The sequence below is a fragment of the Egretta garzetta genome, unplaced genomic scaffold (genome assembly GCF_000687185.1).
Source record: "Egretta garzetta isolate BGI_Z169 unplaced genomic scaffold, ASM68718v1 scaffold287, whole genome shotgun sequence".
Lineage (NCBI taxonomy): Eukaryota > Metazoa > Chordata > Aves > Pelecaniformes > Ardeidae > Egretta > Egretta garzetta.
In genome coordinates, this window is record NW_009260435.1 from 4,758,351 (window position 1) to 4,773,934 (window position 15,584).

General features: G+C 36.7%; 1 protein-coding gene across 6 annotated transcripts in view; it reads right to left on the reverse strand.

Annotated features, from left to right (window-relative positions):
* The window catches only part of TLN2 (talin 2), a 185,916-nt gene that overhangs the window by 97,805 nt on the left and 72,527 nt on the right, over nt 1-15,584 (reverse strand). For 4 of the 6 annotated variants that reach the window (XM_035899453.1, XM_035899455.1, XM_035899452.1 and 1 more), the window contains 7 exons: nt 14,804-14,974; nt 12,007-12,104; nt 11,249-11,378; nt 9,637-9,789; nt 8,602-8,744; nt 7,017-7,144; nt 1,728-1,791 (listed from right to left, as the gene is read on the reverse strand). In XM_035899453.1, coding sequence (XP_035755346.1) covers nt 1,728-1,791; nt 7,017-7,144; nt 8,602-8,744; nt 9,637-9,789; nt 11,249-11,378; nt 12,007-12,104; nt 14,804-14,939 — 852 coding nt within the window. In that variant the 5' untranslated portion in view covers nt 14,940-14,974. Of the gene's footprint in view, nt 1-1,727; nt 1,792-7,016; nt 7,145-8,601; nt 8,745-9,636; nt 9,790-11,248; nt 11,379-12,006; nt 12,105-13,041; nt 13,051-14,803; nt 14,975-15,584 lie in introns of those variants that run through there. The other 2 variants (XM_035899456.1, XM_035899457.1) reach the window with 2 other exon arrangements.

The window sequence follows — 15,584 nt, forward strand, 5'->3', positions numbered from 1 at the left end:
CCTCCCCATCCCTGCTTTTGTGGTGAAAGCTTCCAATTCATGAGAGCGTCACACGTTGTAATTGACCATTTCTCATCTGTTGTAGATATATCCAATAGGGTTTTTTTGTCAGTTGCACCATTATCCACAATTTTTTCATCACATGAGAAAAATTCGACAGGTGAGGGAGAAGAAATGATTTTTCTAAATAGTTCATCCTGAAACACTCATCTAGGTGTGTCTTAGTAACTCAATTCCCATTTATTATTGAAACAATTTACTCATTAGTAAATTTTAGTATCTGCAAGTAATGACAACTATCAACATTACCTATTCAAACTTCCTCTCAGCATCTGCTGAAATTCCTATCCCAATGTCCTGCTCTTTAAATACTGTTTATAGGATTCCCTATCACACTCCATCTTCCCCTCACATTCTTCTGAACTGCTGGTTGCCACCTTCGGAACACCTGGACACACCTCTTTCATGCTGACTGATGGCAGCAGGGTGAGCACCAAGAGCATGGGAAACAATTTGCTACTCCAGTATTAGTTATCACTTTGACAATGTTCCACAGAGGACCACTAGGAGGAGCAACTGCAACTCCCTGTTGCATCCCACAGACATAGGCTGATCATATCTGTCAAGTTCAGCACAGAGGACACAAACAGGATCCCAAAAGAGCAAGTAGCCCAAAAGTAATCATTGCACATGGACTATTTGGTGAAAATCACCTGCCTAACTCGAGAATTTTATAACTCAGGGAAACAACTGTTTGGGGTTTTTTTTTTGTTTGGGTTTTTTTTTTTTTTTTTCTTCAAAAAGACAGTTTGCTTATTCCACCTTGCTGTTGTATCTTTGCCCAGATGAACTTCTTGTCTATGCACTGAAGTATGTAACGATTGAAACTACTCATAGCTCATAACTGACATGGGCAAAAATCACGTTATGAATAGCATGATAGTGATACTCAGAAATGAGTTAACTTTGCTTAGTTTTTTTGCTTAAACTGCAACACCACTGCCACCAGCTAAAGGTATACAGAAAAGCTTTAGACACCCTAATCTACAGGGAAGTACTACAAGCTCCAGGTAGAAGACTTACTGAGTTACAGAATTCCTAGACAGGAATGTAACAGAAACAGTAAAGTTTGTGAGCAGGGGCTCTTCCACTTTTCTCTCAAGCTGAGATGATGGATCACTAGTATGTCCTTCCAAAAACCATGTAACTTGATTTCAGCTGTTGACCTCAGAATTTTTCAGCTTACATTGTATTGCTAAACTTGTATTTCACTAGGCACAGATATTTAGTGCACCTACAATACTCAAGCTCTGAGATCACTACCAACAGTATCAGTACTGCTTCAGTCTTTTACAACTGTTTGATTCCCAGACACATCACTGAACTCAAGTATTAGCTAGCAGAATTCCATATTACTTGAAGCTCATGCTTGAATAATGAAGGCATGAAATCAAAACTGGTTTTCCTAAACGTGCTTCTATTTTAGTACAAATACATATCCTTACATTTCAATGCAACTGAGAAAAAGGCCTTAAACGTATTGAGTGAAAAAAAGGATCAGGACAATAAAGCTGCTGAAAAAAGAAAAGAAAAGCTGTCAGATTCTTTAAATTTGATTTTCTGATAGTTATATAATTCAAGCATATACGGAGTATACACCTGTGAAAGCTTGTATTTTTCTTATAAAGGAAATGAAATTATAATAGGTTTTTCAGCCTCACAATTACCTGAAATATTCTCTTTTCAGCCCCTCTTTGTTTGGTATATTCTTTAGGCAGGAATTCTTTTAGGCTAGAAAAAAAAAACAAAACAACAACCAACAATTCCATAGTTAATGGTGCCTTCTTGAGGAGGGATGCTTTCCATGCTCCTTTATTGGCATTAATTCCCCCAAGCTTCCTAAAATGGGCATTAAATACCTATACAATGAAACAAAGCTCTGGCTAAGTAGGGTGAAAGCAAGAGGATACCTTGTATCATTAACAAAACCACTTTAGCTATATCCCCACACCTCTTCATGTTTTGAAAAGTCACCAAACGTAAATAACAGCTGGGACACTTTCCATTCTTAAACTATATGATGTTTCTCAGCAGCTCAGAGGGGTTCACGTCTAAATCCAAATATACTCATCGCAATCTGGGCGAAGAAGGAGACATCAAAGCTTGAGCCAGCTCTGTGTCTGAGTTCAGACACTGCTATTACTTTCCAGTAGCACTTTGATTTACTGACATGCAGGACCAAGTTCTTCCTTTGTGTCTTCCAAGTAATGTTAGAACAATCACATTTTACTGAAAAACTGCAAAGCCATTTAAGACACTTAATACCAGTCACCATCTCAAAAACAAAGTCGTAAATAACCAGTCCTAATTTCTGTAGCTCTCAGATACTAAGGGTCTCAGAATACAAAGTAAACTAAGCAAGTTCAGCCCCCATGATAGTTTAGCCAGAAAGAATCTTTAAACAGCTCACCTAAACCTCCTTGATGTATAATAAAATAAACCCTTTATCTCAGCCAAACATCACCCTAACTTGAAGACATGCCAACATCATGCTTTAACAAACATCAGTTCTTTTGCATCTTCCCATCTGGAGCACTCTGATGAAACAATGTCATATATTCAACAGCTCATTTTCAGCCTGAAGAAGTTCCCACAGTAAAAAAAATTGGTTTCGAAGGATCCCCCCTACTTTGGAACATTAAGAATCACAGAAAAAGTATGATATATTTTGATATATTCAGTAAACAAAGCACACTTTAACACAGAAAGCTAGAACTACCTACTATCACGGCAAGTCACAAGTTTTGAGAAGGATGGATTTTTTTTAAACAAGATTGGCAAAAAATTTGCTTGACTGCTCTGTGGGGGTTCCTTGTGTTTTGTTTTTTGGGGGGGATGGCTGTTTGGGGGTTTTTTTGGTTTGGTGGGGGTTTTTTTGGTTTTGTTTTTAAATACAAAGGCCTGCAATTGCAGATAACAAAATAACTCAGACGACTAAATCAGAATTTCATGCTTTCTTCAAAAATACTATTCAGTAGTGAAATCATTAATTTTGTTCTTTCCATAAAGCTCTAGCAGTATAAATCAAAGTAAGAACAACTGTCCTTGCTAATCTTACTTCCAATGCTACAGTAGTTGTATCTCGCTAATACATGATAATGAAAACTCTTCTTGGGACTTATTTACACAGATACATCATGGGGTGGGGAAGGCTGGAGAGCCAAATTAATTTTGTACATAAGGACTGAATACAGCTTATTATCCTAAAAAGCTAGTGCCTTTATTCTGAAACAATTGGTGCTTTATACAGAATTTCATAGGTTTAAAGCAGCTTGGTTAAATTCACTTCCAAGGCAAATGAGGGGGGAAAAAAAAAACAAACCACAACAAAAAACCCAAAAACCAACCCAAAACCTGAGTTCAACCCAGTTTAATTCTGGAAATGGATTTATATGGAAAAACTATAGTTATCAATGTACTTCTAATTCTCATCTTTTATTAACTAGAGTTAATTTTCTCAACTACCCGTATGTAAACTATCAAGACCATTACATTTTTAAGCATGTCTATTTACTTTGTTAACTAATAAATACTTTAAGAAGACATTGGTGAGCAATCATTATATGGAGCTTCTTAAGCAGCAAGAGTTAAGAAAACAACTTTGTGCTTTGTCCACTAAGCACCAATTGGTATACTCTTGCACATGTAGCTGGCAGTTAGATCAAATGCTTTTTCCTTTTATCATCTGCCATTATTTTTCAATCAATACACAAGTAATCACCTCAACTAAAAGGGTGGAATGCTATTTGTAAACAGACTGAAATTATTCTAATGCTTTAACCAAAATACTCTCTTTATGACGCAAACAGTTTCACTTTATTTAGAAGCTTGTTTAATGGAGTTAGCAAAAAAGCGTGGAATATATTATCATTTAGCCTTCTTTAATCTCTTTAATTACACATTATTACAATGGACTATGAACTCGGTTAAAAAAACACCTAATAGCAAGCAGTGTTTGTTTAACTTTGTTTACTGTGAGTTTGTTCCTACAGTTCTTAAAAACGTTATACGTGAGTGCCAACATATTAATTCTTTTTCATTAGCATAAAGGTATATCCAATGTTCTTGAAAAAGACAGCTTAAGACAGTAAAAAGGCTAGATTAACAGATTGAGCTCACTGGTCACCAAGCTTGCTTGGAAATAAGAAGCAGAGGTGAGCAGTTGTAGCTGTTCCTTTCCTATCTGCACATGAATAGTATGAGGTCTTTATTAGATATTCTCTCAGTAAATTTAAACACAGTGTACCTCTGTAGGTGCAATGCAAAACTTCAGCTGTATGAGGAAGGGCATGAAGGACTATTGCAATTTAATAGTTTAAGAGCTTTCACAGTTTACTTCGGCATGAGCTTCAAGGAAATTCCAACAACCAATACCAAAGTGTTAACAAGATGCAGGCAATAATCTTGATCTGTGCCAAAAATCATTTATCAATGACAAAAAAGGATACAAAAGATCTCTCTATATAAACATTTTGCAGACATGGCAAACTAAACTAAGCTGTTTCAAAGCAATGCTATGAAATACTAATACTGTTCTGTTACATGCTGTTTTCTGTATGAGCTGACAGATTCTCATTAAGGGAATCTGTAGCATATTCAGGTTTCAGTGGTGAGTGAACAGACACCTCAAATCTATTTCACATATTGAGCTACACTTTACATAAAACATAACTACTTTCATACTTGAAAATAATTAATGTTCATCCACCAAAAAGTAAGAAACAGTTGGATGAAACTTTATAAAAGCTCCATATTTTTCAAGAAAAAAAAAACCTAAAAAGTTTTTCTGAAAGGACGAGAGATGCATTTTCAGAAAAATAAAATCAGTAGTTATCTACGCTATTTATATTTGATGTTCATAATTAGTCAGGAGCACTTGGCTTCTTTAGACTCACAATACAAAAGTATGAGGTTTCGCAAAAATGTTGTCATGAAGGCTATGTACAGCCAAATGCATTCAACAGTAAATCATAAACATGTACAATTGAAATTAGAAGGCAATGACTAGGAACTTACTGTTCTGGAGCAGGCTCCTCTACAGAGGGCAAAAAGAAAGTTACCTCTAAATCAGAAATCCTTGATTTTATGAAACTTATTATATGCCAGGACAGCAAGCTTAGTGACCTGCAAGGCTTGATCCTAATACAGTCAAAGACCATTTAAATGAAAATAAAACAATAGTAGAGAAAATTCCCTGCAGAAAATAACAAGGTTCTAAATCTTGGAATTCTGGTTCTAAATGATTGCCACTGGAGTAACATTCTCTTTCTAACATACAGTTCAGTTATTTATACCTTTCATTTCTGTAAGGCTAAAAAAAGATAATGCACTTCATGTGTACGATAACTTATTCTGTGGTGGACTTCAAACTATCTAGCATTGCATACAGAGTAGAAATACCAGCCAGCCAGCAGCTTCAGTCCACCATAAGACACAGTTACTATATGGGAGCTTAAAAAAAGACAAAAAAATCTTTATATTGAAAAGACCAAGTAGAACACTTAGAAAAACTTAAGCAACTGAACTCTGCACAGCAGTTTGCTTTAAAAATTAAAAACAACTATTGCTGGGAACACCTAACTCTTGAAATCATTACCATGACTCAACATTAGCTTGTCACAAGGTAATACCATAATGGTTTGCTGCAGGAATACTCTTGAGTGAGTGGACAAAGAAGGGAAGAATAAGCAGACAATGGGCAAATCCCAGAGGAAGATGGTTGCGTAACTGGCCACAATTCTAGGGAATAAGAACTAGGAGTTCACTGAAGCTATTACACTGGGTCCCCACAGTTATGAGAGATATCAGTAGTTCATTAGGAAAGGTTCATGGGCCAATCAGTAGCAGACAAACAGACAGTACAAAGAAGAGATTATTATTAACTGGAACAGAAGGATGTTTGTTCACACTGTTTGTTCACATAAATGAACTGCTACTTCAGGAAAATCTTTCAGAAGTGAAGTGTTTCAAACAACCAATATTGCAGCACTGCATGTTGCAAAGCAAGCCACCATTTTAAAGTGATTCCCTGAGGTACTGTAAACCCCAGATTCAGGCTCACAAAGGAAGTCAGCATTGAGCACTTGGCTAGTGGAACAGGACAGAAACCAAATAGGCATCCATTGTTTTGTGCATCCCATTAAGCTGTCGATGAGCCTCATATGTAGGCAATGCTTGATAGACTGCAGTAAATAGCTTTCTTTTACCTTCCTACATTCCTTTCCTCAGACTCTGGCCCTCAGTTAACTCTACTGCAGGCAAACCAATCAAAAAATCAAAATAAGTAAAAAAATGGGACATCTAAATTTCAGTCAAACTAAACTTGCTCTGCTGATAGCAGTAAAGTAAACATCACAATAAAGGTTAAAGGATGGGCCACTGGTAAGCAGGACTCCTGTCCACATCTGAAACAAAGAGCACAATTCTAGATCTCCATTCATACAACACTGTGACAGGGTGAATCTGAACAACTGATTAATGCCACTAAAAAGTTTGGAAAATTTAACCTCTACACACAGCAATACTAACTTTATTCAAATGACAAAACATCTTTCCATTCATATACTTTCCTAGCAAATGAAATATCTGTGATATATACTGATGTACACTTAATTCACGCATAGCATTACTAAATGCAGGAAGAAGTAGACTTCTAAGGAAGAACAAAATTCCAGTTCTTCCACATTACCAAGTGGTTGGGGAAACCAGCTGCATACTTAACTGGCACCCTGGGGGAAGCTGGTGCCCTGTGCTGCATAATAAACCACTGCCAAAAGTCCCCTTATCAGTTGGGATTGCTGATTTGTGCAGCAAGGCTCCTTTCACAGGGAGACTGCTACAGAAAACACACTGAATACAATTACCTCTGCTTGAGGTACTAAACTACATTTAGTCTGTGACAACTAAACATTAGTTACACTTGAGATAACCGAAATTTGTAAGTTAGAAGGGTTTACTCTAAAAATCCAGGTTTGTGCTTGTGTTCTACATGAGGTCCAAACTGGATCTGTGCTTGAAAGCCTCCAAATTCGCAGGCCTTCTCAAAGGAGACAGGATGGGAACCATTCAGAATGTCATCACGAGCCTATAGGAGGTAAGCAAAGACATGTCACGGACATCCAAAATAACTATTACATCTCTGAAACTCCTTGAAAGCTTGAACACAGCCCAAGAATCCAGCAACACACTTTTCTGTCTGAATGTGTTTATTATTCCATTCTGGGTGCATTTATGACTAATAAAATAAACAAAGAGCTAGCTTATTTTTTGGTGAATATCTACAAAGACTTATTAAAACCACAATTGTAACAACTTTAATCAAAAAGAGGACTTGCCACCCATTTCCTGCCATACGTATATATACAACATGTGTACTTCTGTGTATGTACACATATATATACAGATATTTGTGTGTGTACACACACACATGAAAAATCTTTAATCTTACCACCTTGTAATAGCAGAGAAAATTATCTGCATAACTAGTAAGGAAAAAACAGATTCCTATTATAGAAATGGCAAAGGAGAAGGCAAACAGCATTTTCCTTCCTTTTGTTTAAATGGTCATAAAAGATGGTGGATGTTATAGGTCTGGCAATAGAACGCTTATCTATCCATAGACAAACCATTGACAAGGCAGTATCAACACATGCTGTCATAACAGTAGCCTGAAAGAAATATCTAAGCAGCAGGAGAGCTCAGTGTGATACAGTCTTCTAAAACAGTTGAAAAATGTAATGCAGTCTTACGAACAATGCCATCTATCTTCTTCCTCAGAGTTTTAAAATGTAATTTAGAGCAAATCCATTTGAATCAGCTGCAAGTATAACAACTGAACATTCCAATAAACTTTCAATGCTTTTTTTTTTTTTACTTTAAAAAAAACTTTCACAAAGAGTTTAAAAGCCTACTGTTTTCCAGACCGCATTACAGGCAACTTCACTGGAGCCTTCAGTTAAATAGTATCTTCTTCAAAAAACTTCTAGCTTTATCTAACAGTTTGGGGAACCTGCCTAGCTGGACTCCAACTGTGTTACATGATATTGTGAACAGGAAGTCTGCCTGTCTTGTGTGCTGTCTGGAAAGCAGCTGGCTGGAAAGAGAGTGCAGAAGAAGCTCTCTCGCTGATAAGGTGGAAGAGAAAAGAGATGAGAAGCAGAAAGCTGGTTGCAAGACTGACAGAAGATTCCATATTACAGAAAAAGCATCACCTATAGAAGAGAATGGGGAAAAGAACTAAAAAGAACAACTTAAAAGCCTAATGACATTCACGAATTTTAAAGAAATTAGGACAAGGATGTGAAAGTCAGTGGATTTTTGGTTGAGTGTCCATTGCTGGGTTGAAAGTATTTGATTAAAAAGAATCAGCAAAGCCTCTGTGCTATCACATGTTCTTGGAGAGACAGACAAAAAAGTAGAATCAAAGTACACCCAGAACTGGAATGCTAGCAGATGGAGTATTTCAGCAACAGATCTTCTAATTAACCTACACAGGTTTCCTCAGACAAGGTAGAACCCATCCTTCTGCTCCACATACTGTACCTGAACATAAAGCAAATTAAGTTGAACAGGATCTCTTGAATCTACATTCTGGTCTGAATAAAAGAACTTTCGTCTCAACAGTAGTGTTTCATTTTCATCAACTCCTTGTTCTCTAAATGTTCGGCTGTGATCTAGCCAATTTACTGTAAGAGAACCACAGACATGCACATTGTTAAATAGGCAGTGTTGTCAGTGTCAGTAGCTGTTGTGAAAATCATGTGGTGATTGGCATTTCTACTGGAGGGGGAAACTCCGCAAAAAATGGTGCTTTCATTTCTGCTTCTAGTCATCAGTGTTGAAGGTTGCTACAAATGAAAATTGAAGAACAGCACTGCTGAGAAACAATAATTTACTACAGCATAAGACACCATTAATATTGTTGAATAAACAACTATAGTAATGTTCTAATACCAAATTTAGGTCTTCAAAACTTCATTGCAAAATTACTTAAAAGTTTACTACATTTTCCCCCTAAAACCCATTGTTCTTTTTACTTTTCTTATCCCTGAATACAACTTCAAAACATCGTCCTGCCAGTCACAGTTAATCTCAGTCCCTTAACGTAAAACAGAAAAAATGGTTCTCATGACTTTACACATAAAACAAATCAAATACCATCTTAGTTCTTCGGCAAAATCCATTTTCAATTAAAATGTATTCACTTCAAAGACAAATGTACGTTTGATTGCTTTCAGTAGGTATCAATATTTAAATATCCAACTGTAATGAAGGGGAGAAAATGGTTATTACAGAAATGACTCTTCACACTTAAGTTACAACTTCCCTACCAAAAAAGTACCAAGAGTCACTTCAAAAGGTCCGCTAACTCTCATAGCTAGAGACAACAACTTGTCCATTTACCCAGTTTTAAAAATACTCAGTAGTAGATGACATTATATATAAATGGATGCAATATACAGGTAGAGATCAACTGAGACACACTGAAGAATCTAAAAATGCATTCCTGTGTGGTTGTCTTGCACTATACTGTGGAGGGACATTAATCAAAGAATTATCCCGAAATACACTACTCACAGTCATCATCTGTATGAAGCTTTGCTTTCAGTTTTTCCATTTTTCTTTCATCACGCAACAACGTCCTATCTTTCTTAAGCGTCCCTGTACTCTCCTCTTTCTTCTCTTCGATGCTCTCCTGGATTAAGGAATATTCCTCATAATTTGTTATTCCTGGAATTATAAATAAATCCAGTGTTTGTAACAATAAAAATTTAATATATTTTTAGGATGGGTGAACTATTCTTTTTCATACATTAAAACACCAATGGTTAATTTCAAGTATAGTAAAGATATTCTAGATTAAATGCTAAAAGAGTGTATGGGAAAGGAGATCCCAATAACCTACAACTTCCACATTCAAGACAACTCTCCAATATCCAGCATTTTACTTCAAATACATCATTCCTTCATCATATGCTGCATTTGCCACTTTCAGAAAGATATTAAGGTTTTTTGTTGTCTATCAAGAGAAACTGCCAGTTTAAAAACATGATGGAATTTAAACCAGCAGTAAATTCCAGAATAGAGACATGCCATAGTAAATTTCCTTTCATGGATGCCTACAGTTACTTCCTGAGAACTGAGTAATTCAGCTTGTCCACGATGCGTAGAAGAAATGTGGCAGAGCAGACTGAGGAATAGAAACCATGTGAAATACATGATTTTTTTAGAGTTTTAAATCTCAACTCTTCCTACGAATTTTACATGAAACCGAATCAATAATCAGTTCACAACATTTAGCATATGTGCTAAGTTGCTCTCATTTCTTTGTGCTGCTTGGTTTTCTCCACTATTTTGTAAAGTGTGTTTAAGTTATACTGGAAAGCAAATTAAAGGCTCACCTACGTAGCCACATTCATGAAAATAAGTCAAACTGATTTTTCAAGTAAATTAGTTACAGCACATTAGAATCCAGCATGGAAACACTCAAAATTGAAATGGATTAATTTAAATTTAGCTTAATTCACTTTCTAAGTAAATAAATCTAAATCAAATTAAGGTCACTTTAATTCTAAATTAGAATTATGCAAGGGTTTAAGATGATTTAAACTAATCCACATTAGATGCATGTTTATATTTAAATATGAATTAGTTTTCAAAAATGTCTCTATTTAGAAAAATACAAAGACAGACTATAACCAACATGACACATTTTTGACCAGCTGCTCTGGATGGCTTCTACAGGTCGTTTCACATATGATATGGTAGTGTGATCAACTCTTAATCATAATAAGAGAGTCCTAAGTTTAGGTATATTTCAAGGTTAACAGTATTTATCTTTTACCCCATTAAAATTAAGTACAAATCTAGTTCTAATTCTGTACCACATAGCAGCAAAACGTATGTAAAAGGTAACATACAATTAAAAAAAAAGTATAACTGTACAGTCAGATAACTTTGTGCCTTCAACTGCTAAATACTGAAGTTTAAGGACATAGCTAACTACCCACTTTCATAAAACCTGGACAATGGATTTAAAAAAAATGTTTGGTAAATGTTAACTAATAACAAATTTAATTTTTAACTTATGTGCCAATTTCTAGCCAATAATACACATAACATTTTAAAAATCAAGATGCATATATGGCAGAAAAACAAATTCTTAAGTATGTGGGTCCCAGAATCTTACCTATCCTGCTGCAAATGGTAACCAGCAATTCACCGACTGTTTTAGAATCATCCACCATGACTGTTTTCACTGAACCATCCAACATACGTATTTTCTGAGGTCTCTGTTTCTTTTTGTACTCCAATACATCCTAGGAAGTAAACAATACTGTTTCTAAATGCTTCTGGAAATCACCACAAGCCAACCCACTAACTCAGATGCCTAAAACAGGATTGGCTCCCCACCCTCAAGTCTGGATTTTTCCTTTGTTATAGTATAGGCAAACTTACTCATGTAACAAACTTGAGAAGTGACTACTTTTAGTTCTGCCAACGTCATTTTTCAAGAACTTGTCCTGGCTGGCAAGACCTAGACAGGGCAGAATAGACCAAAGTACCTTTGTACTGCAAAAACTAGTTTAGCATTTAAAAAGGATAGCAATGCCTTTTGGTTGTAAGCAAGCTGGCCATAATGTGAGGAAGTATGATCTAATCACCTTTAGTATACAAGAAACCTATACTATAATGCAAGGTCACTACAAATATAAAGCTTATTACAAAATTTTTTATCTTTCCATTAATCATTCTATGAAAACACCACTGGCCACAGTCACAACCAAACGCAGGAACCGAGGCACAGCAAGGGAGGGAAGTGGGCCAATTTCAGGAACAGACTCAAGACCCTCCTACCCCTCCAAATGCTAAACAGTCTTCTTGCTACTTGGGAAACAGGTTTTCTAAAAACGTGTTGATGAAAGAAGCAATAGACTTGCACCATACCCCATTTCTCAGCATGTAATAATCAAGCGTTCTTCCAGCCTCCAGCCATATACCTTTTCGAGGATCTTCATCTGACAAAAACAATCCATAGTCAGAGGCTGTGGAACAGAAGAGACAGAGATTCACTGAAAAACATCAAACCTAATAAAGCCAATATGGTTTTACTCAAGGTTATTCAGTTTCAGGGTTAAGCTTCCATTACCCTTACCTTCCATTCTTAATGAACTTAGATAGAAATTTTTTTCTGTGCTTCAGAAAATATTTAGCTTAGCAGCAGACAGCAAGGTAGATCAGGCTTTATAGAAGACTAGAACAAAAGCTTCACTAAGCAAGAACACGTCACATCTACTGTGTAATTTTTATTATATTTGTAATTAATTATCTTCAAGACAACCTTTTTTAAATACTCATAGGTCCTGCTTTGGAATTAACTAACCAAAAATACAAGCAGTTTGGGCTTAACCATTGTATACTACATTATATGCTACTATTTCAAGCACTAGTTCTATTTAAAAAAAAAAAAAAATTTCTTTTCAACCCTTCACATATTGAGTTTATGCTAAACTTTGGAATCTTTTTGGTAGATGCTTCAGGTTTAGGCATTTAAAAAAATACAAGGCTTCTAGAGGTATATCCGTAACAACCACCTCAGGAAAAACTTGCATCTATTGCAGGCTAAACACATGCCAGTTGATTCTTTCAGAATCACAGGTAAGTGACAAAAACTTTCATTGTCACAGAAGAACAAACCCAGGCTTAAGCTTCAAAGACTAAACTCCACATTTAGTGGAGATACAAGATGAAGGACCATGACTTCCAACTTAAGGCCCATCCAAAGCATCTCTTCTTGATAAAACATTTGCATGATGAATCAATACAGGGTACACTTCACTATCACAAACAGCGTAAATGACTGTTCATCAGCTCAGCCTGCTTTAATTGCAGTTCTACAGTTTAAGCTAATAGCTTTTTCATACAGGCTGGCCAGCTGTGTGCACACAGCCTCGTAACACCAGCTTGGTGCAGGGACAGTACCTTGTTTCCTTTCAGCCATGTGTTTGGACCCTCTGAACTCCTGTAAACACAGCTACAATGTTTCATTTTGACATGCATAGCAACAATTCACATTCAAGAGCACTTACATGAAACACATTGTTACTCATGTAAGTATATAAACAGAGCTTACACTTAGTAGAAGTGTAACTGGCTTACAGACACATTTTGAAGGCAGAATCCTTCCAAAAATAACTGAGTAAGAAAAAAAACTTTTCCTACCCTAAGTACAGAGATGTTTACGACACAAATTCAGTACAGGATCAGTTATGTAAAATTTCAGAATTTGTGCCTATAAATAGGTTGCAACCTTTAGAGGCACACAAAGTGCCTTGCATAGGATTACCAAGTAAGCACAGACTGCTCTGGTACTTACTTCACTACTAGGGATGCACCCTAGTAGTGAAACAGCAGTAGCTGTTCATGGCCACCTTTGTGCCAGCATGCAAGCTTGCTGGAGAAGTGAAATGTACACAGCTGACAGTCATAATGAAGGACAATTACATTTTCTGTTGTGCAGGAACTAGTTTGATCAGTTCTGTGAGTCTTCTGAACTAACAGGCAAACATGTATTTTAACAGCCACAAAGAAGGGGAATGAATAGGTTAGTAACCTTATTTCTGTTCATCACTCAGCTTCATAAAGTTGTTTGAAGTTCATAATTGCACTGCATTCTCATATAAAGCAAAAGCCCTACTGTAAAATCTGAAGAGAGTTGCTAGGCTTTTCTATGAGGTTCCCGATGTTTGGGGATATTTATTACTCAGCTTCTCTGAATTCAACAGCTGTTCAAAATAACTGCCTTGAGAGATCAGTATGGTAAAAATGCACAGCTTGTAAATGAAAAATTGAAGCTGTATAACTAGACTTCCCAAGGACGAGAAGCAAACGAGAAGCATTTCTAAGTAACAGTAACATTGTTTATTACTGGTAAGGTTTTCTAACAGTTCGGAAAAGATTTTTGAAATCACTCTAAAGGTTGAGAGCTGTGCATGAAATTCAATAAACAATCTGCTTTAAAAATTACATTCCAGTGGCATTATATAGAGTACAGCACCAAAAGATTGTGAAGAATCTGGATTTTTTGACAACTTTGACTACAGTTAAACCAGAGCTTTTATCCGAGTGAAGACATACTTCACAGTCTGCATTCATGTAATTTGCTCAATAGGTACAGAGACATAAATTTGACTAACACATAGCAGCCTTCTGAATATGGTATGCACAGCATGGTGATGCTTTTACTTATCAACCATTTTCAAACATTCCCCTTTGCACATTTTGGAGATGTCCAGCCATTCTTTTGCAATTCACATTGTCCCTTCCTTTGCTGAGGCACAAAGTAAGTCTGCCCAGATTTCCTAGAAAGCAGTGCCACAAACACTGCTTTAACAAGATGGTACCACAAAAATTGCTCTCCAAGCGGGGGGGGAGGGGGCGGAAATCAGCTTTCAGGCACACAAGTAATTTATTCAAGAAGTCAAAGTTCCACAAAAAAGTATCCTTTATACAAAAACCTCTGTCAGAACAGAAGGAATAAGAAGAATGCAGGTAGCTTCTGTCACTTAAAAATCTGTTTGCACTTCATGCCTTTTACTTCAGAGCCTTATGATTTAAATAAAAAACCAAGCCCTCCAACCTGAAAGACAAACGGAGGAACAGAACAGTGCAAAAAAACCAATGGGTCTATTTTTATTTTCAAATTCAACCAATGAATTGACTAAGGACAAACACAGGTACTCACCTTGCCCTGTTTGAGCCTCTGGCACGCGTTCACGAATAACTCTACAGGCATCATACACTGCAGTGGATGGTTCAAACTGCATCGTCTTCACTACATTGCATTGGCGGACACAGATCTTCAAGGAAAGAGCTACCATTGTGTCAAGCCACTTGCAAGTTCCTACTGAAGTATCTGAAAAACCAGTAATGGCATTATTGTTTAGAATTTTCTATTTAATGCTTTACTAGACTCAACTTTCCATTAAAAAGTTCTATTAGTTCACTAGAATTATATATATTCAAATGAATTATTTAATAAGTTAAAAAATGAAGTATATTCAAGGGCAAGTCCTGCCTGACGAACCTAGTGACTTTCTATGACAGTGTGACAGCATCAGCGACAAGGGAAAACCAACAGACGTCATCTATCTGGACACGGTCCCCCACAACATCCTTCTGTCTAAATTGGAGAGCTATGGATTTGATGGCTGGACTGTTCGGTGGATAAGAACTGGCTGGATGGTCGCATCCAGAGGGTAGTGGTCAATGGCTCCATGTCTGGATGGAGACTGGTGACGAGTGCTGTCCCTCAGGGGTCCATACTGGGACCAGTGCTGTTTAATGTTTTCATCAATGACTTAGACAGCGAGATCGAGTGCACCCTCAGCAAGTATGCGGATGACACCAAGCTGAGTGGTGCAGCTGACACACCAGAAGGATGGGATGTCATCCAGAGAGACCTGGACAGGCTGGAGAGGTGGGCCTGTGTGAACCTCATGAGGTTCAACAAGGCCAAGTGCAAG